The 27,200-nt window shown below is 38.2% G+C and overlaps 1 protein-coding gene and 1 long non-coding RNA gene across 12 annotated transcripts in view; one reads left to right on the top strand and one right to left on the bottom strand.

Moving 5' to 3' along the window:
• C3H1orf87 (chromosome 3 C1orf87 homolog) overlaps positions 1-27,200 on the top strand; it is a 78,391-nt gene that overhangs the window by 13,922 nt on the left and 37,269 nt on the right. For 9 of the 11 annotated variants that reach the window (XM_072820481.1, XM_072820482.1, XM_072820472.1 and 6 more), the window contains exons 3-7: positions 3,435-3,669; positions 16,891-17,031; positions 17,615-17,875; positions 19,983-20,104; positions 23,786-23,951. In XM_072820481.1, coding sequence (XP_072676582.1) covers positions 3,435-3,669; positions 16,891-17,031; positions 17,615-17,875; positions 19,983-20,104; positions 23,786-23,951 — 925 coding nt within the window. Of the gene's footprint in view, positions 1-2,966; positions 3,123-3,434; positions 3,670-16,890; positions 17,032-17,614; positions 17,876-19,982; positions 20,105-23,785; positions 23,952-27,200 lie in introns of all 11 variants that reach the window. The other 2 variants (XM_072820480.1, XM_072820475.1) reach the window with 2 other exon arrangements.
• LOC140630400 (uncharacterized) lies at positions 157-26,319 on the bottom strand. Its single transcript, XR_012028172.1, has 3 exons — positions 26,190-26,319; positions 18,687-18,796; positions 157-392 (listed from the first exon to the last, which is right to left on the bottom strand). It is a non-coding gene; the product is annotated as an uncharacterized lncRNA (long non-coding RNA).

Here is a 27,200-nt window from a genome sequence, read left to right as displayed (position 1 = left end):
GGGCCGATGGGAGGTCTCCGCACTGCTTTAGGCAGAGGATGCTATCAGACCTACCCTTGCAATGTTTCCCTCTAACCCCGAGACTCAGCTCTAGTAGAGGGTGGCACTGTCGGGCTGGTTTGCAGGAAGAGCCCAGTGTGACAGTGAACAACTGAACAGTTTTCACCTCATTTATTTATCATCCAGCAATACCGTAATCCTCCCTAATTGCTGTAGTTCCAGGATGACACTAAACTCCTCACAGCGTCCCTGAGAGCAGCAGCTGAGGTTGGAAGTACGTATGAAGAAGCTGGTTGTGCCTTGCTTCCAAGACAGTGTTGGTGGCATCTTTCTTTCTTCTTTCGAAATGGCAAACTTCTATTTTCAGTGCTTCAGGTAGATAGTACACAAGTCTAGAAGAAAGAGCTGTGAGTTTGTGAACAGCATAACAACCAGTGTGTGTTGACAAATTGTTTGCGCTAACAGGCACATGCCGTTTCTCAGCTGGGGAGTCATTTTCATGGTAATTTTAAAGTGCTATGTATGTTTTTTTTTTTTTTTTAAACAGCTTTCACTTTGAACAGATTTAACAGGTTATTTTTGGTTTTACATCTACTTGTGACTGTTTTAACAGGCAGGCAGATACATTCCACGTTTCTCAGGCAATTCTGTCCTGAGACTGCCCACAAAAGGATTTTGAAGGTGATTAAAGCAAAGCTGATTGTGTTCAGCCAGAGGAGTTAACTCTCTGTCCCGAACCCATTTTTGCCTTTAAATCTGCACTTCCTCCTCCTCTTTCTGCTCCTCACCTAGTGTAAACGTCCATGGATTCTCTCCTGACCCTGCTGGAAATAAGTAGGCTTCTAAGTGCAAGCAGGCCTACTTATGTTGAAATTCCGGTTCTACTACTGGAAAACCATGTACAAGTGGACATATCACATAAACTCTTTGAATCTTAATTCCTTCGTCCTAATGAAAATAATACAAGCACTGACCTATAGGGTTGATCTGAAGATTGATGTATGTGAATGGCTATAATATGACTGTCATGTAGTTAAATGCTCAGTAATGTTATTTTTGCAACCATCACAAATCATAGTTCTTTTCTCTTATGAACTTCAACAGCACTGATTCTTTGTAACATTCACGTGACATTGATTTATATACTAATTGCGTATGTTTCATAAATTAAACCCATTTCTTTGAACATGTTATAGAAACATAATGTATCTATCTATTATACATACACACATAAAAGCCCACATGATATATATATGGTCTCACTCAATTTTCACAAACGTGATACACCCTTGTAACAAACTCCAAGATAAAACAAAACAAAACAAAACAATAGTATGGATACCATGGAAGGCCCTAGTGTTCCCTTCTGGGCTCTACACCTCTCTAAAAAGGTAACCACTACGTAGAAGCTATCAATCTGACTCCTAGAAGCAAGTTTATACCAGTTGTTAACTTTATTATTTGTGTTATTTTTGGACAGCCAAATTAAGTTAAATTTCTTTAGGTCGGGGATCGTATGTCCTATGTCTCCTCTCATTGGAAGAATTATTTGTTAAATATACACTATTGTTCTCACATTCCCATTCTGTTGTGTTATCATTCAACCGTACTATCTGGAAAATCCCAGCCCTGAATGAGCCCCACTCTCTCCTCTCCATCTCCACAAGGACTCCTAGGAAATCTCAGAAAAGAATATACATCCTCTCAGATTGAAGCCATAAAACTGTTGTCTCCAATCTTCATGGCTACCTGGTTGTACCCAGCCCATCCTTCTTGTTCTGATCAGCTCTTTTCCACTCTTCATAGCGGTTATCTCAAGCCATCTGCCCTTAGCTCAGACTTCCTTCCCTAGCCCTTCCCGCTTGAGAGCCAACAGGTAAGCATACCTTATATATCAAAGAGAAAAGTCAAACCATCACCAAATGTACAAATAAATGTGCCTACATCCTCACTATCTCCCTACTGTACTACCCTGAGGTTTCATTTCTATCTCTGTTCTCCCAATGATACCCCATCTCACTTTGTCAGGGTTCATCATATTTCATCAATAATATCCTCTTTTTCCCCCTGGCTCAATGGGCTCTTCACCACTGGCATTTAATGCGTTAAAGTCCCCACATGATAATCATAAAGCCCCATCTGAAACCTACATTGCACTCCAGTCACCAACTCCTCTCTCTCCTATCTTGCAGCCAAACCTCTTCACAGAGGTCTTTATACTTCTGTATTCGGTTTCTTGGCCGCCTCTTTCCCCAACCCACTTCAGTCTGGCATCCACTGGAACACCTACATGTACAGAGGGAAGAAGAGCCCTAAAAGGAGATTTAGAAGAACTTCTCATAAGGTAGAAGGGAAACCAGGAGTGTAGGGTCTTGGAAGCAAAGTGAAGTGTCTCCCAGAGATGCTGCTTATTTCTAGCATATTTCTTTTTAGATAAACTCTGTACTTTCCCATACAAGCACATATATTATGCACATGCATTTCACATATGTAAGATAATTATTTTTCACTTATTTGTATAACTGGATATGTTCTTGTATCATTAAAATCATTCCTATTTTCATGGCTTTATAAATCCTATCATATGAACATAGAATGAAATACTCAGCATATTCACCTATTACTCAATACTGAGAGTTTAACATTTTTCTTCTTCTCCATTTTTCCCCATAATACACAATCTTAAATATTGACTTAGTAGGTTAAACCATTGCAACTTCCTGACTGACTCTTCATATGTTTTATCAGTTCACCCTATATGAATTATATCTATTTATACGGCCATTAGCATTTGACTTTCTTACTTTTAAAGGAGTTTCCTAAATTTAAAGTGATGTCTTATATAATTGTTTTGATTTGTGAGTCTTTAGTTTTTAAACAAGGTTGAGTCTTTTTAAATTTTTATTATTTCCATTTTCTGAATCATTCCTACAGTTTCTTTTTTTCTTTTCTTTTCTCTGTTTAAGATTAAACTTAAATGGAGAACTACCAAGATTAAAAAGAAGCCACAAGAGGAAGCAGCTAAGGAGAGACACAGAGCAGGACTGCAGCTAGCAAACCCCCTGGACTGGAATTCTTCTTCTTCTAGTTGCAAACACTGAAAATACCCATTAGATTTGTCAGTAAGATATGTGATAAACTGTGGGGTTCATTTTTGACACTCCCATTTTTTACATTAAGGGTATAGGAGCAGATGGATAGATTCTCTTTATGAACATGAGGAAGAGGGTAGGAGAAGTTAAACTCTGAGAAGATAGTAACACAGTCTCTCTATGGTAAATGATCCACACACAGTTAATGTTTACTCCTTCATTCCACCATGCTGAGTTACCACTGTTCACACCACCAGACTAACACCTTCTGCTTCTTATACCAGCCTCGTGTATGCAGAGTCTGCCCTATGAGTAACAAAGTGCAAAACTGTTTCTTCACAGCAAGGAAAATGAGAATTTGAAGGCAGAAACTCAAACAGTACTCCAGAAATCCATGATTGGTGGTGCAAGGCAGATAAGCAGAGACTCCCCAACTCCTACTAATCCTACTGATCATCAAATCAATCATGACCTGGATGATAAGGAAGAAAGCAAGCACCCAGAGAACAACCAGAAACCAGAGAACAACCAAAAATTTCTAGCAGGAGCACGCAGTAACAGATTTCTGGATGGCAAAGTGAGTGACAAATATCCAAGCTTTTCTTGGTAATTGACTAAGAAAAATCAGAATTAGTTTGAAACAGATTCACACCCACACACACTTGTACTAATGGTAATTAATATATTTTGCATAAGGTAGGCTTGGAATTCATTTTTTTAATTTGAAACTACATTTTTAGGTCATTTTGTATATTGCATCCTGGTTGATCACCAGTTGAGTTGGCCAACTGACTCTATTGGTGGCTAACTCAGTGATACTCATATAGTAATACATGCAAATTTGGGTTATGGTGCAAGAGAAAGGTCTGTCTGCTGTAACATTACAGGAATCATTTATTTTCAAAATCTGGTGCAACCGTGTCTACATATCAAAAAATTATCAGCCAAAAATCTTGGTAGAAATATACATCAATGTACTCTTAAGAATCAACCAAACAATTCACAACAAACTAACTTGATAATGATGAATCTATGTGATTAGTAATTTGTAATTAAAACACAAGAATAGCAGTAATTGAAAACTGGATCCAAATCAAGACAAAACTAAGGATTCATTGATAACAAAGTATCATTTCCAAAAATTGCTGAAATTGCAATTAGATGGATACATAGAGTAGGAGTTTTGCAGTGCTGCCAAGCATTAAGTGACAGCCAAATATTTTAGTAGAATACTGAATTAGAGTCTGCAATAAACTCTAACATAACTATTTTTAGTTTATAATTTTAATAGCCCTTACTAAATCACTCAGATACCAGCTAGTCTTTAGTCATCTGAGAAAATAAAAGCCTATGGGTTTGTGATCTTTTGCTCATAAGAACCCTGCAAAGCTTATAATTTAAAGTGGCTAATGGTTTACCAGGGGACTTCAGACCATACTCTGCAAGGTCTAATTGAACATGGGTCCAGAAACAAAAGTGACTTGCCCAAAATGTCAATGACACAGCCTACACTGCAACTTGAGCCTTCTAATCCTCAGTTAATGTGTTCTTTTGACTTTTTGTTGTTGTTAAGATTTTACTTATTTATTTGAGAGGGAGAGAGAGTGCCCAAGTGGGGGAAGGGATAGAGGTAGAGGAAGAAGCTGACTTCCCTCTTGAGCAGGGAGCCTGACAAGGGGCTTCATCCCAGGATCCTGGAATCATGACCTGAACCAAAGAGAGATGCTTAACTGACTGAGCCACCCAGGTGCCCCTCTTTTGACTGTCGTATAAGTAGTTCTTGAATTTAAGTTTGGGGCAGGACATAGCACATCTGAAGAGGTGAAATGATTCATTTTGAACTTCTAAAGACCTCTGAGATTTTATGTAATTTTGACTCTGTCATTGATGTATTTGTTATTACTTTGCAAGATGACTTTGGTAATAATATTATAGTTATAAGACCCTTTATTATTGACTGATTACTTTCTGGTAATTTTTATCATTTGCTCCTTGGAATTAACACTCTACGGTAGGTATCAGTGTTTTTTTGATCACTATGGTATGGATGATAAAGCTGAGGCTCAGAAAATTGAAGTCACTCTTAAGTGTAGAGATAAGATGTTTATCCAGTTTTTCTCCTCTAGTCTTTTCTTCCTTTTTTTTTTTCTTAAAATCCTCTTTTTCATTATAAGGTATTGCATACTCATGTACAATTTTGGCAGATGGAGAATATAAGAAAATCACACTCAGGACAAACTCTTAAATAGCATTTACTATGTGCTGGGCACTGTTCTAAGTTCTTTATATATATTAACTAGCTTACTACTCCCAAGCACCCGATGAGGTAGGAACTCTTGTTGTCTCAGTTCATAGATGAAGGAACTAAATAGCAAGATCAAGTGCTTTGCCCTTGTCATAAGGCTGAGCAGTGGCAGAGCCATCATTAAAGCCCAAGTCCTAGGTCTTCCATCACCAATACTATTCATTCCTTTGGATGGATATAACATGGCTCATTTAACTAATCCCTGACTGATGGGCATTGAAGTCATTTCTAGTTTTTCTCTTATAAATGGACATTTGTTTCTTGATACTTCCTCTACCACATCAAGCTGTCCATTTCTGGTATAGATTTTGCATTTCCATTATCATAGGCAGAATGTTCCTTGAGTAAGCTGTTCTTGGACCTCCAAGATCTGGATTCTTTGCTAGCCCTATAGTGCCAGAAGGAGATGATTTGCCCTACCCCTCCCAGAACTCAATGAGGTTTCTTGTAGGAGACTCAGCAGACCTGACACCCAGCCACCAAATACAGCAAGGCCTCCTGGGAGGTGTGGGGCCTGACTAATTGGTTCTGTCTGCCGAGTGTATGGTGCTGGCCTGCCAGATGGCAGCCACAGTTGCCTGATACAGAGACCCTCATTACCACCTTGACTAAGTGGTAAATGGAATTTTGCTGCAGTGAAAGAAGCAAACCAATCAGAACTCCTTCTAGATCCTTCTTCCTCACACATAGATGAAAATAAGCTTTCCTGCCTGGGATGTAACAGGCAATCTGGGCTGCCTGAATTTGCTCCAAAAGAAAAGTTGCTGATAAAGACTGAGCTAACGTGGGTGAGGACAGGCAAGTGTGAAATTCTTTTCTAAATTACAAATCAAATTTGAAGAGTATCATTAGTTAGTAGGAGGTAAGTAGAGCTGAAAATGCTATGAAAACCTATGGTTTCATATATCTGAGAATAGCAAGATATCTTAAAAATCAACAAGTACAAAACTTCACTTCAGAAACGAAGAATGGGAGGCCCAGAGAACTTAAGTGATTAGTTTGAGGTCTCACAAGTCAAGAGTCTGACTCTTCTCAACAGTAACCCAAGAATCTTTTTTCTCCAAATTCTGTTCCTTATGTGTCTTTGAAAATACAAATATCATTTGTATTATTTCTCAGAGGCATCAGCTCTGCCTTCTCTCAGAAAATAAAAAAGAATGTGTGACTAGCTACAAACTCAGTAGCACGGTTTCAAAAATAAAATTAGAGCGAGTTTTTTGCATCTGGCAGCATGAAAATGAAAGTGTTAGTGCTTTAATTTTAATAATTATCATAGTTGATTGGTAATGTGTTCTTTTCAAAGTGCTTTTGTGTGTTTTATCTTAGGTGTTCCACACAGTAGTCTTGTGAGGTAAGTAGAAGCACATGATGTCGTCCTCATTTTGTAGGTGAATAGATAGACGTCAAGGACATTTCCACTTGGCTGTGCATTGGTAGATTCACCAGGTTCAAAACAGAACCTTTGATCCTGTTCTTTTTCTGTGGTCTGTGTCTCACTGAACAATCCCACAATTCTCACAATTATACCAGCAAGAAACCTGGGCACGCTTTCCCCCTTTCTCTCTCTAAGTCTAATATCACTGAGCCCTTTAAACTCTACCCTCTATATTTCTCAAAAATGCCTTCTGCTTCCTCTGCCATCATCCTAGTTAGACCACCATGTACTTCAGCACAGTGATTTTTAATTATCCTCAAACTGGCTATCCTTTTCTATGTCTCCCTCTCTGTATTGGTCAGCTATTATTATAATACTGCTGTGCAACAAATCACCCCAGCACTCAGCAGATTATAACAATAATCATTTATGCTCACATCTGTGGATATGAGTTAAGATATCTTTTGCTTTTTTTTTTTTTTTTTAAATTAAACTTTTCTAGGCTTGGCTCCAGTTGGTAGATTTGGTTCAGGTCTGCTCTGTGTTTTTCTTATTGTTCTGAATCCAGCGGGATCCTCAAAGCAAGTTCTTCTTATGGCAATGAAACATTTCAAGAGGACAGACTCAACCATAAGTACATTTTAAGTCTTTGCATGTGTCATATTCACTAACATCCATCCCATTGGCCAAGGCAAGCCACAAGCCAAAGCACAATACCACTGGGGCAAGGATATATATTCTGCCTCTTTTAGGAAGAACTTCAAAAGTACTCAAGTGTAGCCACTGCTTAAAATACTTAAAACCATTGTTTAATCCCCCCTTACCCCAGTATAAAAGGCAAACTCCTTGATTGCCATTCTAACTCACTACTATCCACTCTCTACTTCTTTCCCATGCCCACCTTTCCCTAAACAACTTACACTTCCCAAATAGAATTCTGTTTCATTGTATCTTCTATGCTTTGCCCATGCTATTCCCTTAGTATGAAAATTTCCCTCTATCTTCATTTAACTCCTAATTACACTAGGGTCTCAACTTAGATAGGTCAAGTCTACTAAGAAGCATCATTGTCTGATTACCAAAATTGAGGTAAGTGTAAATCAATCTGTACATATCCCTATAGCAGATGTTGTTACACTATTAAAAACAGTTGTTTCCTCTACTTTAACATTGTGTGTCAATTACACTCAAATAAAAAAATTAATTAAAAAATTAAGAAGCAATGGTGTGAAGTAGGTGCTAATATCTCCATTTTATAGGTGAGAAAACTGAGACACAGTGACATGAAGTAAGTTGCCAAAGCTCATAGAACCAGTCGAGTATTGGTGGGTCTAGAATGTGAACCTAAGTAGTCTGGATCCACCATACCAGTGTTTCTCAATCTCTTTTTCATTATTGGACTCCATCCTTAGGAGAAAAATTAAAACTTTCCCTAAAGAGAGAGGAATTAAACACCAAGAAACACTGTTTTGTTGAGTAGAGTTGAGCTTTGGAGTGCTGGCAATCACTGAAATATTTTAGAAATTTTTGCTTCCTTAAGGGCAACATTCAGAAAAATGCATACATTATGGTGCCTGGGTGGCTCAGTCATTTAAGCAATAGATTCTTGGTTTCAGCTCAGGTCTTGATCTCAGGGTCCTGGGATCTAGCCCTGCATCAGGCTCTGCACTCAGCAGGAAGTCTCTGTGAAGATTCTCTCTCTTTCTCCCTCTTGCTTTTCACCTCCCCCGCTCACATTCTCTCTCTCTGTCTCAAATAAGTAAATAAATCTTTTTTAAAAAGCATGCACTATATAATGCCTCTCATAAACATAATTTATAGTGAAATTTCTTGCAAATAAATCTTATAAATAAGTTAATATATCTTCTATAAATAAAAAATAGACTTCCTTTTCTCCTTACACAAGTCTGTAAATTTTCCTGAGAATAAGAATTTCCTTGTTCACTTTTTTTTTCCAAAATGCTTCTCTCTATATATTAACCCAAAGCCAACATCCTATTTAATGGATAAACACTAGAGACTTTCACACTAGAGTCTGGAAGAATTCAAGGATATCTATCATTTCCACTGGTTTTTAATATTATGTCGGAGGCATTGGCCAATGTAATTAAACAAAAGAAAGCAATTATAGGCATAATAATTAGAAAGGAAGAGGAAAAATTATTTTCAGATGGAAGATTATACATATAAAATTTCAAAACAGCTTATGAAGAAACTACTAAACCACTAGGAGAATTTGGCCAAACATGGTTATATCAATATACATAAATCAGTGGCCTTCACATCTATAAACAAAGACTAGTAAAATGGAAGGCAGCATTTATAATACCAAATAAAATCATAACTAAATTAGCTAAATAAGTAAATAAATCAAATGCAGTCCAATTTAACTAGAAATGTTCAAATCTTTATGAGGAAAAAATATTACAAACTCTCCTAAAAGACACAAGAGTAGATTTGAACAATGGAGGTATAGTACGTTCCTATACATAAAAAAAAGTTAATGTCATCAATCTCTATCAAAATCCCAATAATATTTTTTTGCAGAAATATAAAAATCCATCCCAAAATTCATATGGAATCTCAAGGAATCCTGAAATCCAAAGTAAATCTGAAAAAGAAGGTAGTACAAAGGTAAAATAATAAAAAGAATAGGGTACTGGCATAATGACATAGAGACCAATAGGATAGAATAGGGGTCCACAGTAAATCCTCACATATATGGTCAAATGATTTTTTTTAAACAAGGGTACCAAGATGATTCAATGGGGAAAAGGTGGTCTTTTCAAGAAATGGCACTGGAAAAATTGGATATCCACATGCCAAAGTATGCAGTTGGACCCTTACCTAATACCATATACAAAAATTAACTGAAAATGGATCCATGACTTAAATATAAGATCTAAAACTATAAAACTAAAACAACAACAACAACAACAACAACAACAAAAAACTAAAACTAAAAAAATAAGGCAAAGTCTTCAGATTGGATCTGACAATGACTTCTTGGATATGACCCCAAAAGCATAGGCACCAAAATAAATAATTGACTAATTGGGCTTAATGCAACTTTAAAAAAAATGTTGTGTGCCACAATACACAACTGATTATAAAAAGGTAATCTATGTAATGGGACAAAATATTGAAAAATCACATATCTGATAAGAGATTAATATCCAGAATACATAAAGAACTCAAAAACTCAACAACAAAAAAACAAGCAATCTCATTCAAAAATGGGCAAGGACCTGAATAGACATTTCTTTAAAGAAGATTTTTAGATGGACGATAAGCACCTGAAAAGATATTTAACATCACTAGGACAATGCAAATAAAAACTATAATGAGATACCACTTCACATCCATGAGGATAGCTACAAACAAAGACAAAAAACAGAAAGCAACAACTATTAGAAAGGATATGGAATAATTGGAAACTCTATGCACTGTTGGTATGTAAAGTGGTACAGCCACTGTGGAAAACAGTGTGGCAGTTTCTCAAAAATATTTAAAAATTAGAAACAGAATAACCATATTCTCCACCTATTCCATTTGTGGATATATGCTCAAAAGAATTGAAAGGAGGGACTCAAGGAGACATTTGTACACCCATGCTCATAGCAGCATGATTCACAGTTGCCCAAATGGGGAAGCAACCTAAATGTCCAACAAAAGGTAAGTGGACAAGCAAAATCTGGGGCATATGCATATGATAGAATATTATTCCAGACTTAAAAAGGAAGGTAATTCTGACATATGATATAAAATGGATGAACCTTGAGGACATTTACTAAGTAAAACAGGGCTGCCATGAAAAGACAAATAGTGTATGATCATAACAACAGAAAGAGGGATAGTGGCCCCAAGGACTTGGGGGAAGAGGGAATAGATGGATAACATTTAGTGGTTATAGAGTTTAGTTTGGTGTGATGAAAAGAGCCATGGGGATGAATGAGCAAATGGCTGCATAAAATATGAATGTACTTAGTATCACTGAACTATGCTCTCAGAAATGGTTACGATAATAAATTTTGTAATATGTGTTTTACCACAATAAAAAACGTCATGAAAGAAAGTTAACATCATGATATCAATCCTCCCTGAGCATAACATGATTCCAACAAGAATGGTATTAGATTTTTGGAACTAGTCAAATTGATGTGTTAATTTAAAATAACAAACTAGAAAGAATAGTCATGGATAGAAGAGCAGTGGGTGTAGCATTAGCAAATATAGAATCTCTATATCTAAAATAATGTGATTTTGGCACATTGATAGGAGACTAATGGAATTGAAAAGAAATATCAAGAAACAGACCTAATGGCATATTGCAGTTTTGTATTTAATAAAGATGACATTGCAGATTAGTAGGAAAAAGATGGACTTTTTAATTAGTAATGCTGAGATTATTGGATAGCCACAGAGAACATTTTAAATTGGGCCTCTCGTATATTGTACACACATACAATGTACACTGAAATACATTCCAAATGGATATCAGAGGTTGAAATGTAAAAAAATAAACCTACACAATAGTGCAAGAAAATGGTGCAAGAAAATCTTCTGTAATCTGAGATGAGGAAATTTTCTCAACTGTGACTCAAAATCCAGATACCATAAGAAAAAAAGTGATGATTTTGACTATATATATGTAGCCAGAACCATTGTGTGCAAAGTGTACATATATACCCAACAAATTGAGGGGAAAAATCTGCAATTTATATCATAGATAAATATATCCCTAACATATAGAATCTTCTATCAGAAAGAAGAAAGAAAAAAAGGCATTAAACTATTAGAAAAAATGGGCAAATCATAGGGATGGTTCATAGAAAGACAGATGTAAATGGTCCTTAAGCATACCAAAAAATATAGCATTGCTCTTAATAAAAGGAATATAAATTAATACCAGCCTGAGATATAATTTCTCACAATTACATTGGCAAAAGTCCAGAAAATTGACAACATACTCTGTTGGAAGGTAGAGGACATTTAAAGTAGAACTGTTTTGGCAGGAAATTGACAATAATTAGCAAAACTACATATGCACTTATTTGTTGACATGAAAAAAAAATCTCACTTTCAGAAAACTATCACAAAGGTACACTGGAAAAAAATGTTAGATTTATGCAGGAAGTGCTCATTGCAGCATTACTTGTTATTAAAAAAATAAAACAAAACTATAAACAACCTAAATTCCCATCCATAAGGGACAGGTTGAATAAATTACAGTACATCCATACAGAATATTATAAAAGCTTTGTTTTTTTAAAAATATTTTATTTATTTATTCATGAGAGACACAGAGAGAGAGAGACAGAGACAGAGACAGACACAGGCAGAGGGAGAAGCAACCTCCATGCAGGGAGCCCGACTTGGGACTCCATCCCGGGTCTCCAGGATCACACCCTTGACTGAAGGTGGCGCTAAACCGCTTAGCCACCTGGGGCTGCCCTATAAAAACTTTAAAACTGTAAAAGGGTACGAAGACTATCACAATATATACAGAATGTTAATTTCACTATCATTGTATGAAGTAATCTAACTAAATCTAACATTAATTAAATGAAAGAAAGTGAAGAAAATATATAGGTTCTGCTTTGAGGTATCTATCTACCTATCATCTCTCTATTGCTTATGTTTTTTAAAATGAAGGAATTAATAAAAAAGATTTTAAAACATGGTTATCTATTGGGATAAAGGGAAAATGTTGGAAGGATCAAGAATGGAAACAACTCATCTCCAAATAAATCTTTTTTGTAGATTTGGCCTTGGAACTGCATAACTATTTTACAGAAATATAAAACAAATTTAAAAATCAAAAAAAATCAATTCCTAAACTCAAAAACAAAATAAGTCTGCTTTAGTTATCTATTGCTGAATAACAATATTTGAAATATTTGATGATGTTAAGGAATCACATTTTTAAAAGTATTAAAATGTTATCATAGTTATATTTTCAAAGAGTTGTTATCCTTAAGGTAGTTATCAAATTTTAGCATGCACTACGAGTACTGGAGGGCTTACTAAAACAGATTTCTGGGGGCACCTGGGTGGCTCAGTGGTTGAGTGTCTGCCTTTGGCTCAGGGCGTGATCCCGGGGGTAGAGTCCCATATCAGGCTCCTGCCAGGGAGCCTGCTTCTCCCTCTGCCTGTGTCTCTGCCTGTGTCTCTGCCTCTCTGTGTGTCTCTCAATAAATAAAACCTTTAAAAAATAATAAAACAAAACAGATTTCTGGACCCCACACACAGAAATTCTCATTCAGTGGGTTTAGGCTGGGTCTCAAGAATTCACATTCCTAATATATTTCTAGGTGATGCTGAGGCTTCTGGTCCAAGGACCACACTTTGAAAACCACTGCTTTATAGATGCATACTGAAAAAATATGGATGAAATAATACACCATCTGTGGTTCACTTCATTTCTGGTGGCGGGTGGTGTGGATATAAATAAAACAAGAATGTCAGTTGAGTTGATAATTACAGCTTGGTGATGAGTATATGGAGTTCCATTATACTATCCTGGGTACATGTGCCTATGCTTTAAGTTTTCCATAATCACAAGTGAAAATGTAAAGAAAATATAGATTTTTACAAATATAACTAAAATACTCAAATGATTAATTCTAATACTTTACTCTTTTGATTTAAAGTATATATTAACATCACATGTTAAATCTATTAATTTGGAAATACTGTTTTTTCTCAATTCTACATTTCTTGAGAAATCCTATCAAGCTTTTTATATGCATCTTTCTCATCGTATTTATTATCACTAGCATCCCTTTTTGAGCCATTTAACAGCTTTCTAGAACACATCAACACCTTGGTCTAAAATGTTGAAGAAACAGAACTTTTCAAATTTGCATTTGATGCCATCTCTGCAGATTTTCTCCCAAGCCCCAGCTATGCATTGCACAATATTAAGACAATTTGTTGTGTTCACTTGTCTTGGAGGGAAGTGTTCATGGATTCCACAATATCACCACTTTAAAATAATTTATAAGCTATCTTTTAAAAAAAGACTTGTTTATACTCCCAACACTTGCAAGTTTCCAACACCTCAAGGATTACTAAATCTGTGTTACATTTCTGTGCATCATTTGTAACAATTCCTCTAGGTAAATATCACAAAACTAGTCTTCTGCCCCAAACTCATTTCAGCCTATTGTGTCATCCACAAGCACTATTTTGTGATTCAAAGTAAAGCAAATGACAGGAACTTTTATAGATACTCTGGCAACTCCTGAAGTCAGAAACATGATGATTCCATTTTATCTTCTTTGACACTTTGTGGATATACTGTTTTGAAAAACAACAGCCCAGGGTGATTGATGTCAGTGAAGAGAGAAATCCGGAAGCCCCGCATAGGCTGGGCCTGCACAAGCCATCATCACCATTCTGACATTGTGTTTCTCTATTTGTTCTTCCAATCTGGCACCCTTCTTAGGTGCTGGGAGTAAGCAGGATACAAAACAATTCTGGCCCACACAGAGTTCACACTCTATTGGAGATATACAGCAAGGAACAAACTTTTGGAATTTACAAAATGTTTAAATACATTATAATAGTCATTGCTCCAGCAGTCCTGGGAGTAAAGGCTATAAAATTTATTCTGTGATGCTTAGGCTGAAAGATCTATGAGGGCAAGAATCATACCTGCCTTGTTCACCTGTATTTGTAGTGCTAAAAATAAAGGTGCTCAATAAACTTTGGTATTTAAATGAGGAAAGGGACACCCCTCCTTGACTCCATTGGGATGATGAAGTATTGATAAATGCAGCTTCAGAAAACTATAATATAGACATGTAGCAATTCTCAGAGGCAGAAAAATATGTATGTGTGGCTGCCAATGGAAATGTTTAAATTGTAAGTAATTTCCAAAGAAATATATTGTTCTAAGAAAATGTTCTAGGAAACACCTGAAATGCCTAGCCAAATATTTCATAGGATGAATCTGCTCTGTGGACTGAATGAATGTGGAATCTGTCTCCTCCTGGGGTAGTGGTAAAAAGCAGGGTTCAAGTCTTACCTGCACAATTTACTTGGGGGTAAATTTTGGACACTTCTGACCTAGTCCTGGCTCTGCTGAAAACATTTCCCCATGGCCCTCAGGAGAAAGCACAGAGGCTAATACGACTTGAGGGTTCACCCCCTTTCTCCTATCTCTCTCTACTGCCTTATCTTTTGCTTTTCTCAAAACTTAAACTATGCTCTGGAAGCATCCATCTCTCTCTTCAGAGCCTGTGTGTACCTTTGAGGTTTTCAATACCCAGCTTTCTTTCCTGGGCCCTTCCTTCTTCTCTTCTCCCTCTACTCATTAGCCTCTCCATATCCAAATCGAACTCATCTTTCAAGCCTAGACTTCAAGGTCATTGCTTCTGTATCTGGCCCACCAAGTCCAGGTTGAGTGGACCTATGGACAGTTCTGACAGTGACCCTCACTACTCCATATCGTTCTGTCACAAGTGCTTGCTGTGACCCTCACCATCTGCAAACCCTATGAGAGCAGGAGCCAAATCTGTTTTGTTCACTGTAGGGCCCATCACCCTGCCTGGCCCAGGTTAAGCAAGCCATAAGTATTTCTTAATTTATATTACTTCTAGGTAATATAAGCTTACTAAGCTTCTGAAAGCCTTGGCTTTCAAAATATAGAAGGGTGCTAACACTACCTGCTTTATAGGGTCATTGTAAAGATTAAACCGAATGTTATAAACAAAGCATCCATATGGTGCCTTGTACAGAGTATGTGCCCAATAAACATCTTGCTGTCTTTATGCTTATTCTAGAACTCTCTCCTGCTCACTCTTCCCACTCTAGAGAGCCTCTTGATTTTTCTTTGAAATACTTCATAACTATAAAGCACCTGTAGGTTGCTATTCACACTGACAGGTTATTTCACAGAACCATCAATTGAGGGCAGACATTCCATTTTCAATTAATCATTTTGTTAATTGTCTCCTTTCCATGATCTGATATTAAAAATACCCATGTATCTCGATTTGTACCCCAAATGTTATTTTTATCTGGTATGACAAGGAAACAGAGTGACAACTGCTTTTGAAAGAATAGTTTCTTAAAATATCCATGAAAAGGGGTTAAAATTTCCATGAAAAGGGGGCAAGCCACACCACATAGGAACACATGGGGATGTTCTATGCTCAGTCAGGAGGTAGAAGTGAGCAGAAAGCACAGTCTACAAGCATTACTGGGGTCTCCACAGGAAAGGCAAGGCAGAGTAGGGTAAACAGTTTAGGACTGGCAATTTTGAATAAATGGCTCAGGGGCTGTCCCTAGTTGTCCAGTATCTGGACTGTGTTGATTTTGGGCAGGGGATATATTTGCTTTGAGAGAAATTAGTTAACCCTGGGAAGGGCAGTCTCTTTCAGCCAGCAATGCTATCCAAGATGTCAAAACATCATAAAATATGGAAAATTAAAAAAAAAAAACATCAGTAATATACCATACTCCATTGCAAGAGGCAATGGTACTTCATCATTGACCTTTGTTCCATCATTTAGTCTATGGTAACCTTTAATAACATTGCTCTTAGGATATAACATCCTGGGCTTTTTAATCTATTTTACTCCGTTCTTGACAAAACTCAGTTACCTTTGTTGCCCTTCCTCAATTGGCTAATTAAAACAGCCTAAGGGGGTGCCTGGCTGGCTCAGTCAGTACAACATGTAACTCTTAATCTCAAGGTTGTAAATTCAAGCCCCATATTGGGCATGGAGCCTACTTAAAAAAATAAAAATAAAACAGCCTAAAGATACCCTTATCTCTAATAGGTTTCCACATTTGCCTATAAATACCTTATGTTATACCTATTCTTCCTTTGTCTGTCACAGACACCTTCTTTCTCACATAAATGACGCAGCATTGTTTTATTGTTAATATATTTGTCAGACATGTTAATTGAATAATGCTGAGATTGATGTTGAGGCAGGCTTTCTTCTTTGGGGACTGAATGATTCAATGACTATATGGGCTGAAGTCACTTGGAACTGGGAATATGTTTTAAGAGATTGGTTCCTTATTCATATTCCCTCTTCTTTCCTCATTCGTTTCCCTCTCCTCTTCTGATCCTTACTACCATTTGTCTTTGTTTCTTTAAGATTCCCAGCCAGGCAAATGTCTATTGCAGCTCGGTACCAACTGGAGACCAGTCTCTGTCCTATATCCATGGTCTCCCCAGGAGAAACATAAGAGACTGGTCCTTGGAACGGATGGCAAGGGGCAGCTCTGACCAACCTGAGGTACCTGTACTAAGACTGGACTTATTTTCTATTGTGGATGATGGGTATTATTTGATGCCTGTAGATTTTAATGTGGAGCAGATAATGAGACAGTTCGAGGATGGATTGGAGGACATCAGAAGCCATACATCCAATCAGCCTCCAAGAAGCTCCCTGGTAACTCACAGGCATACTGCTAATGTCTCAACCGAACTTCTCATCTTCCTCCTACCTTCTTCCAGCTCCAATGGGTCTCTAAGAGATCCAATGAGTCTCTAAGAGTTGGCATTCTAAATTCCTTTATAATTAAAAAAATATTTACAGAAGACCTATGATATAACTTATATAACCCAGGGAGCCTCCTCACAGAGTATACGCTCTGAAATGATTTGCTTCTTTTCTTCTCCTGAAGGCAATGGTTCCAAGCCATTGCAAACTAATAAATACACCCAGATTGAACACTTGCCCCGGGTGTTATCAACTTATCCTGCTCTAGGGTAGACCTGAAAGTGGATACCACTAGGCTTCTGTTTTCTTGCATTGGCCTTCAGCCTTTTTATTTTAGAACCATGTTAATTTATTGTTGCTATTGCTCTTTTGTCAGGATTTTGGCCAGAAGCCAAGTGGAACAAGAGAAGATGCTTTTCTTCTTGCCCTGGTCAGAAGAGAACTCAGATCATGCCCCTTGAATGCTGGCTTACTAGAAAAACTTCAGAAAGAGCTGATGACCCTGGATCCTATCTCTTCAGGATTTCTTCTCCAATCCCAACTTAACTGCCTTTTCTTGAGGCATGAAGTCCCTCTACAGTTACCAACAGTCAAGATCCTTTGCCAGAGATTTTCTAGGCGGGACACTCCAGAAATGGTACAGCCATGTTGCTATTTTAAGTGTGGGTTCCTTTTATTTATTTAACTTGAATCTACCAGAGTCATGTAATTAATATCTTTCTTAAAAATAATGTTTACTAAAATAATAATAATAATAATGATAATAATAATAATGTTTACTATTGAACCCTACGATATAAAGCTTATTTTTATCTATATATGTAAATTTCTAGTCAGAATACACGAAAATAGAAAATAGATGTTGGTCTATTAGCCCTATTTGATTTCTTTTTAAAAGACTTTCCTGTCCTGACTTTCCTAGTCTGCTCTTAGCACTTTGGGGTAGTTACAGATTTAGAATAATGGGCTCACTTGAGTCTCATTTATAAGTTGATCAGTCTGTAGGCTCTGAGGTAAGACTGGAGAATTTGGCTAGGATATATCAGCACAGTTCCTAGAGAGTTAAGGTGGGAGGTATTTTTGGAATATGACTCACCACCATTTTACTAATTAGAAAACTGAGACCCAGAGGGGAGTAAGGAAATTGCTCAGTGTACCCAGAGCATTAATGCCAAACCCAGGGCAGATATAAAGGCTCCCCAGTGATAAGTCCAGGGTTCTGCACTTTCCAAGCTTACATTTGTGGGTGGATCCAAATGTAACCAAATTCGAGAGCTAGAGAAGAATATATCCTACAACAAGGAGAGGTAATAGCAATGGGTAAATCAGGAGTGGGCATGAGTTGATAGAAAACCAGGCCAAACTCAACCTTATAGAGGTAATCTGAGAATTTAATAATATAATAAATGCAATTGGGCAGCCCCGGTGGCGCAGTGGTTTAGCCCCACCTTCAGTCCAGGGTGTGATCCTGGAGACTCGGGATCGAGTCCCATGTTGGGCTCCCTGCATGGAGCCTGCTTCTCCCTCTGTCTGTGTCTCTGCCTCTCTCTCTGTGTGTCTATGAATAAATAAATAAAATATTAAAAAAAAAATAATAATAAATGCAATTTACCTGGTCATGTGCTTAGCATTTAGTAGGTTCTCAAATAAATGTTAGTTCTCTCCCCTGCCCATCTCTAACTATAAGTAGTTATATGTTGATGATAATATTTAACAATACAATATCAACTTAGTACAACCACTATGAATCTTCAGTTTGATCAAATTCTCTGGTCTGAGGCCAAGTTTATATCAGAACTTTATATAGCTTCCTTCCCCACCTGTTGCCCCCTCCACTACCCTGGAGTTGTCTACCCACCAGAATCCCTAGGATGTCACCCAGACCAAGAGTGCAAATGGACAAGATTCCTTCAGTCCTTTCCCTTGTAAGAAAAAGGCGAGGGGTCCTTGGGAGTTTTCACTTAGCTTAATAAGGCCTTGCCCTCAAATAATCTGAATATATCTGCTAGATATATCTAAATAAAAGCCTATTCTATATATTATAAATATATAAGAGATGTGAGAGAGAGAGAGAGAGAAGCTAGAGACAAGATTAGGCTGCAGTAACAAATAGCCCTAAAGTTCCAGTGGCCCAAAACAACAAAAGTTTGTTTCTCACTTATATTTCCATAAGAAATCAGCCATAGTATTGTCATTATCTTAGCTCCAAAACCAGACTGATGAAGTAGTAACTCTGGTATATTTTTGGACTTGCTGGCAGAGGGGGAAAAAAAGAAATCTCTGGAGGGTCTTGTGTGAACAGTTTAATCCTCAACCAGAAGGAGCACATGTCACTTCTGCTCATAATTCATTGGCCAGAACTGTTCTCATGGCCCTACCCAACCCCAAGGCAAACAGGAAGGGAGAATAACAGGAATATTTGGTAAAAAGCACTGGTAATCATTATACTCTATTTTTAAGGCCAGTTTAAAAACTTTTAATAAGTTTTTTTTTTTAAAGACTTGATGTATTTATTCAAGAGAGAGGGAGCACAAGTGGGAGGGGCAGAAGGAGAGGGAAAGAAAATCTGAAGCAGACTCCACGCTGAGCTTAGAGCCCATAGTTGTGAGATCATGATCTGACCTGAAACCAAGAGTCAGATGCTTAACCCAAATACTCTACCTCAACAGGTATCTCCCTATGGGCATTTCTTTCTCTTGCATGTACACTAAATGAGGACGTTCTGTTTCATATCGGATTTTCAGGTGAATTATGGAAAGCTCCTCTGGTTTTTAAAAGCTGCCACTTCAGATGATCCGAAGCAAAGCACAAGAGCTGTGGGCAGCAACCCAATGAAAACTCAAAGTTGTCATCATCATAGCCAAAGGTACTTTCTTTCTTTTCTTGGGTATAGCGTTCCTAAACTTCTAGAACTACCAGTGATTTTGGAGACCCTTCACCCAAAAAGCTCACCCAATGTAGAATCACTTTGTAGAATCACTTCACCAACACTTGGCTTATGCTTATCATTTCCTTTCCTCTCTCTTGTATGCAGACCAGCACAGAAAGTTATTTGCAACAATTGCATGGGTTTCTTGAGATTAAGCATGTGTCTTTTTTTGTGAGGTTGCCATGTGAAAGTGTAAACCTTCGTTATGGAATAAAAAATGACTGTATACTGGTGCAGAGCTCCAGTCTATACAGTGTGATTCTGGAAATACATTCCGTCAATGAATTCCTGGCTTACATGCACTAGCAAAGAAAGGTTTCAGGTACAAGAATCAATAATCCTTTCATGTAATCTCGAGGGAAAGAAATGACACAAAGTAAAAATAGAACATGAGGAATATCTTAAAAGATGAGGCACAATAAAGCATGATAGTGTCTGTGTTCTCCAAGAAAGTTGACAAAGTGCAGTGGCTAGGAGCATAGCCTCCATTACCAGCAGCCTAGGCTTAATTCCTGTTTCTGCCATTAAGGGCTCTGTAACCTTGGGCATCACTTACGCTCTCTGTGCTTCCGTTATAAAATGGAATCCATAAGAGATTTCCCTTCACTTCGTAGATGTTAAGAGTAACTTAATCAATTCATAGTTCTTAAAAACAGTATCGGATACATAGTAAATGCCATATAAGAATTTTTTTTGTACTATTTTTAAACTATTCCTACCAGAAGACACTCTTTTCAGTTAGAAACAATGGGACATAGTGGTTAAGAGCCACGGTATTGTAATTTATCACTTCACTCTCGGAAAGAAGTTTCCTGTAAAAATGTCCCCGGGCCAAGCATTAGACTTGATTCCTTTCTACAGTGTGCCCTTTATGTGCCTTTTTATATTCATTGAATACCAGCTGCTTGCCAGACACACCTTGCTGGGCACAGTGAATCCAGAGGTTGGCAAGGCCCAGTCTTTCCCTCAAGGCTCAAAGTGCAAAGAAAGATATGTGTACACCAGTCAAATATCTGGGAACAACTGTCCTACAGAGGGCCATAAAACCCCAGAAATTTTAATAATCAGCAACCACACTTCATAAAACACTAACCATGAGATTTGGGCCCTGAAAGGTAGACTATACACTAACATACATGGCTACCCATTGACAGATAGGGGTCTTATGAGTCCTGGGCAGCCCTATACTAAGTTGTATCTCTCTGTGGTATGGCCCACAGTCCTTTCCTTGCCTGAAAGCCATTGTACTGGTAACTAGCCACTTGACATCTGAGGTCAGTAATAGTGTCTGCCCTGGCCAACTCGGTTTCCAGCATGGTTCCTGGCACATGGGAAATGCTTGATGAATACTTTTTTAATGTAATTGGCACCTCCAATTATCCACTTGCGGGGACATCTGGATGCCTACTCTATAAAAAAAGGTGCACAGAGAGATCACTTTGAACTCATCAGAGAAGGTGCAGCTTTATACAAACCAAACAGTTTGTGGAAGTGCAGAACTGATGGCCTGTAATGACCCCAGGCTCTTTGTTAATTAATGTGCTGCTCAGGAAAAGGCCCTCCCATGTTCTGCAGGTAGAGCCTTTAATAGGGCAGCTCTGTGATGTTTAAAAAGCCTCCAGCGTCACCAGTGGCAACAAGCGTGGCAACAGCTCTCATTACCTAAGTTGGACCAGATGAAACAAACTCCTAAAGCAGGTTTCCTGAGAAACCCTACCAGCTGAAGCAAATGGGTTCCATACAACCCCTGCCCATTTAGGACTTGCTGTTCAGAGACAGGGGCCAAAGCCTCACGAATTCCTACCCCCAGGAACTGGCATTGCAAGAAAAGGAAAGAGGAAGGAAAACTTGTGTGATTCAGATCTGGGACAGATCCATCTATCTGATTGGCAAGGCCTGGGTCATGTGCTCTCTCAGCAAAGAGAGACCAGTAAAGCACAGGGCTTGCATTTTCCTCTGCAAGGGTGAGAGGCAGACTCCTAAGCTGGAGAACTGTCTGGACCAGGAAGGAGGATGTAGAAACTATGTGACCGAAACAAAGACAAACAGCCACTCCTTTCCTGGACCAAGCTTTCAGAAAATATGAGCTGTTAGGCCAAAACTTGAGTTAAGAATCATGAGTAAAAGGAAGATAACAGGGGCACCTGGGTAGTTTCGTGGGTTAAGCAGCCACCTCTTGATTTCGGCTCAGGTTGTTATCTCAGGGTCCTGCGATGGAACCCCTTGTCAGACTCTGTGCTCAGCAGGGAGTCTGCTTGAGATTCTCTCCCATTCCCTCTGCCTCCCCCTAGGCTCTACCCCACCTCAGATACTCCCTCCCCACCCCCTCAAATAAAATCTTTAAGAAAAAAAGAAGATACAAAAAAAAAAGAAAAAAGAAGATACAATATGGCCTTTAGTAAAAGTTAAATACATATAAAAATAGTCAATTCCAAGTACTGTACTAGATCCCCAGAATATAGTAAGAAACAAAACAAACCAGACCCACATCTGATGGAGCAGTCTAGTAAGGAAGTCAGACATGAAGCAATAGCTAAAGAAATAAACATATGATTGCAACCTGAGACTTATTAAGAAAAAGACAAGGAACAATGAAAGAGGTGATCAAGCAGCCGGTGCTGAAGCATCGTTGAGGGCCAATTAGGAGCACCCTTCCCAGGTTCTCATTCAGTGACATCCTATTGGTAGCTTGAAGTCAGCCATGGTGGGAGTTCTTACACCGTGAAAATTAGTGATGTTACAAATTAGGACGTTATCTTGGAGAGCAGATTGTTAAAGTTTACTGATTTAATGTTTCCTGAAAGGAAGCTGATTTACAGAAGTGAAGGTTGGGGGATGTCACAGAATGTCCCTGTAGGAAAGTGGCGCTTTATATTGAGACAGTGGAAATTAGGGGAAATGTCACTGCCAAGAAGATCGCACATCATTTGGATGCTAAATGAGTAAACATCTCAAACTAGTTTCATAAAATAAATGACTATAACACTTTGTCACCCTGTGGGTTTTCACCTATTTTTTAAAGTAACAAGAGTCCGTAAGATAAACCATTTTAATAGTTCCAAACATTTGAAAAATCATTATTCCCAAAACTTTTCTGGGTTTTCCAGATACAAATTGCTGAGTCAAGGATAACATGGGATGTTCACTTGATCCAAGATTTCCTTCTATAGAAGTTCCATGGTTATAGGAATCTGGCAGGATCTGCTCTGCTTTGCCTGTGCCAATGAACAGTTTGGAGATGTGATTTGCTGTTCATAATTATCTGGGCTCAGATCAAGCAGTGAAAGTAAACTATTGTGGCCACTTGTAATTTTTTCTCTCAAGCTGTAAAAAGGGGTGAGAGAGTAGATGACAGATTTGGCGTTATATTCTACTTGAATTGGTTGGAGCCTCCTGGAGCAGAGACTCTGGTGTCAGTAGAATGGAATAGATTGGAAACAATCTATGAAATCTCCATGCACAGACCCCATGACCAGGTTCCTGAGATTTAGAAGACCTTACTAGGTGGGTTCTCTGGTTTCACAATATATGTCAGTGGTGAGAGATGTGGTATGAAAACGCATAGCAGCTTTGGGCGGGTCATGCTTTCACAGTCTATCTTTCCCCTGCCCTTCCAAGCAGGACCACTCTTCACGATGCCAGCCCTCAGTCAGAAGTGAGCCAGAACCTGTTGGAGATCTTGAGGGCACTAAGGACAACCAGTGGCAAACTCGACATAGAGGGCCTCCGCCTGAGTTTCCGGAAAGAAGACCGCTCTTTCTCTGGCTCCCTGCCCCCACCCAAGGTAACCAAAACTAGAGTTCAGGTGTGTTTGTCTTCAAAGGCTACCTCAGGGTCTATCAGGAAGCACAGTTATGATCTGTGTTCTGCCTGTGGATCACATTATATTTGTTTTCTATGCCTGAGAGGAGAAAAACAAAAGGAATTGTAAAATGTGTGGAATTAGTGGAATTAGTCCAAGAATTACTTACACTAGGATATATTCTATGTTAATAATAGCGAAGATGACAACACCCAAATAATATTTCACAATGGACAACAAATATTTTTTTCCAAGGCCAGATGTTCATTTCTTATACCCTCTACCAGCTTCCAGTGACATGAACATGGGGTATCCCATTCCTTAGGAGCATCCAATTTTAGGAACTAATGTGATTTATTGCTGATAGAGATTAGCATGCTGTTTTGGAGCGTTAACAGTGCAGATGTGTTTTATGGAACAGGATCCAGAACCATACTAATTCAATTGTTGTCTTTAGCTAAACAAGCCCTAGTCATGAGGCTACCTCAGACAAAGAAGAAATAATAATTATGTCTATTACTACAATTCCGTTAATGACAACTTGTCACCACCACGCTTTATTGAGTTCCTACTAAATGCCAACCCCTGCACTAAATGCTTTATTTACATTATCTTATTTAACATTTGCAGAGAACTGCAAAATCCAGATAGATGTTATAATACCCATTTAATGAAAAATACTGCGTGTCAGGTCAATTGAATCACCCAAGGGCCACAGCTAGCTAGCAAGCACCAGAGTCAAGGTTTAAAGTATAGAAGAATACTGGAGATTGAGAGCCAGAATTGGAACTCTATGAGGCCAAAAATATCTGAAAGCATCCATTGAGTCAGGATATAAGACTTAAGATTCCAGAGGAGTAGAAGGGATTTAAAATTACAGGGGGGAGGGGGCGGAGAAAGTGCTATAGAAAAGATTAGAAAATCTTTCACTTAGGTAAGTGGGTTAGATTGAGAGAGAATTAAAAGGAACATATGATGTTTACTAAGGAAGCAAGGACATAATATGCTGAAAGTAGATTCTCATTCCAGGACAGAAGCAGCTTTCTCTATGCTTTCATTACACAGTCAGCTAACTATGCAAAGGCAAAGGTCATGACAGTGTGTACGTGTGTATGTGTATGTGAATATTACACGTGCAAGCATGTTTCACTAGAGAGACAGAGAGAGTATGCTACAGGAGATTCCACACAACATAAATGGCTTTTATTAAGTTCATAAGATCAGGGGAAATTGAATAAAAAGCAACAATTCTTTGTTAGATTGGAAATTACAAACACCATCAATGAAATTTGAAAGTTCTCAGGTGATACTTGTAGAATAAAACATAAATAACTTGTGAATCAAAATAAATTTGCTTTAATTCTTTGAGTCTTCAGATTTTTCCAAATGAAAAAATACTTGGTTTCAAATACCTATCTCCTGCATCTATTGTGAGGATTAAACAAGATAAGTATGTAAAGGCATGCTAATATGTGAGGCACTCAGTAAATGTTAGTTTCTCTTTCTTCTAATAAAAATAAATAAATAAATAAATAAATAAATAAATAAATAAACAAACAAACAAACAAACGGATTTGGTTGAATTATTACAACAGCCCAAGGAAGGAGGATATTTCCAGGGTCAAGTGATGGCCACATTGAGCACTGGCTATCAGAGCTGGCCCTGAAAGCTTAAATTTGTGATTCATATCTAAGGAAATGGGGCACATTTTCCTTGAAGCTGGTCTCTCTTGAGCCATCTGGCATCTCTTAAGACATCTGGAACTCGCTCAAAGTATATTGCAGTCTGGGAGGCATGTAAAATAGAATTCTGTTTCCCCAGAACGTGAGACAAATTGAGGCCCAAGGGACATTGGATACAAAAGCAGCAGCAGCTGCACCCCACCATTCATGTTCCTGGACACAGGACTTCAGGGTAGGCTGGGAAAGGCTATGAGTTGGGAGGGCTTCTCTTTTTGAACAGCAATTCTTAATCTCTTTGGAATGTAAGGGAAAGAATCACAGACCTCCTTAAGTTTCTCATGAAATCTATGCACCCTGTGCCCCTTTGTGTGGGGCTTGGGGAAAGGGGCCGTCCTTACAGCCATTTCAGAGGGCTCACAGATCATCTGTAGTTTCTCAGATAAATAAATGCAGTCTTGAAGGATACTCTGTGGATCTTGCCACTCAAATGAATAAAATTTTGCCATTCTCATAGTCAAAAACACATCAAATACCTACCATCCTCATTCTGTAACTCACTCCTCCTGTTCCTCTAGCACATCTTTGATGCAACAATGGCTTCTGGATATAGCAATGTAGATCCATATCCAGTGTTCCGAGCACTATGATAAGACACTAAGGACAAGAGGCTCTTATGATTTCAGTTCCTGAGTTCTCCAGGAACTCAGGGGAAAGATGGCATTCTAAACATGTCACAGTTCTGTATGACAGATGCAGTAACTTGGAGCACAGAGACAGAATAACTACCTAGCCTGGCTCAAAACCCCTCCAGGGTAGATGGTGCAGATACTAAATCCTAGAGGACAAGTGAATTGGACAAAGAATTAAGAGGAGGGGCAGGAGAAGGGATGGGAAAGGTATTCTAGGTAAAAAGAACAAGAGCAGGACTCATTCAGGGACACATTAAGTCATTCATATAGACAGAACATAGTGGGTGTGTGGCAGCTGGGGATGGTGGGAGATGCTGCCCACGTTGATGTTAGAATGGAAGGTAGGAGCCAGTTCATGAAGGGTCTTTCTAAGGGGCTGAACTTTATCTTGAAGGCCCAAAGGGATCATCAAAGTATATTAAACAGTGAATGATATGATTAAACTTGAAATTTAAAAAAATACTCTAGTGTAATATGAAGAATTAGAGGCAAAGAGACCCTTTAGAAGGCTAGCCAGCAATTCAAGCAAGAAATTAGGAGGTTTTAAGCCAGAGCAGTAAAAGGAGAGATATAGATGTTAAGGAGGTAGGAAAGGAGGTCTTGACAACTAACTTAGAAGTGGGCCCTGATTTAGGAGGAATAAAAAAATGACTCCCAAGGTTCTGGCTTTGTCAGCTTGGTAGGTAGTGATACCATTCTCTGTGATAGGAAACAGACAAGGAGTAGCTTTGGAGGGGTGGAGGATGAGAAGTTCAGTTTTAAACACATTGTACTCGCTCAGTTGAGAGATAAAAATCTAAATAATGATTTAAAGTTCTTCAATATACAGTTGAAGCCGCAGGAATAGTTAGGGTTACCC

Source organism: Canis lupus, chromosome 3 (genome assembly GCF_048164855.1).
Source record: "Canis lupus baileyi chromosome 3, mCanLup2.hap1, whole genome shotgun sequence".
NCBI lineage: Eukaryota > Metazoa > Chordata > Mammalia > Carnivora > Canidae > Canis > Canis lupus.
This window is presented reverse-complemented; position numbering and strand designations above follow the sequence as displayed.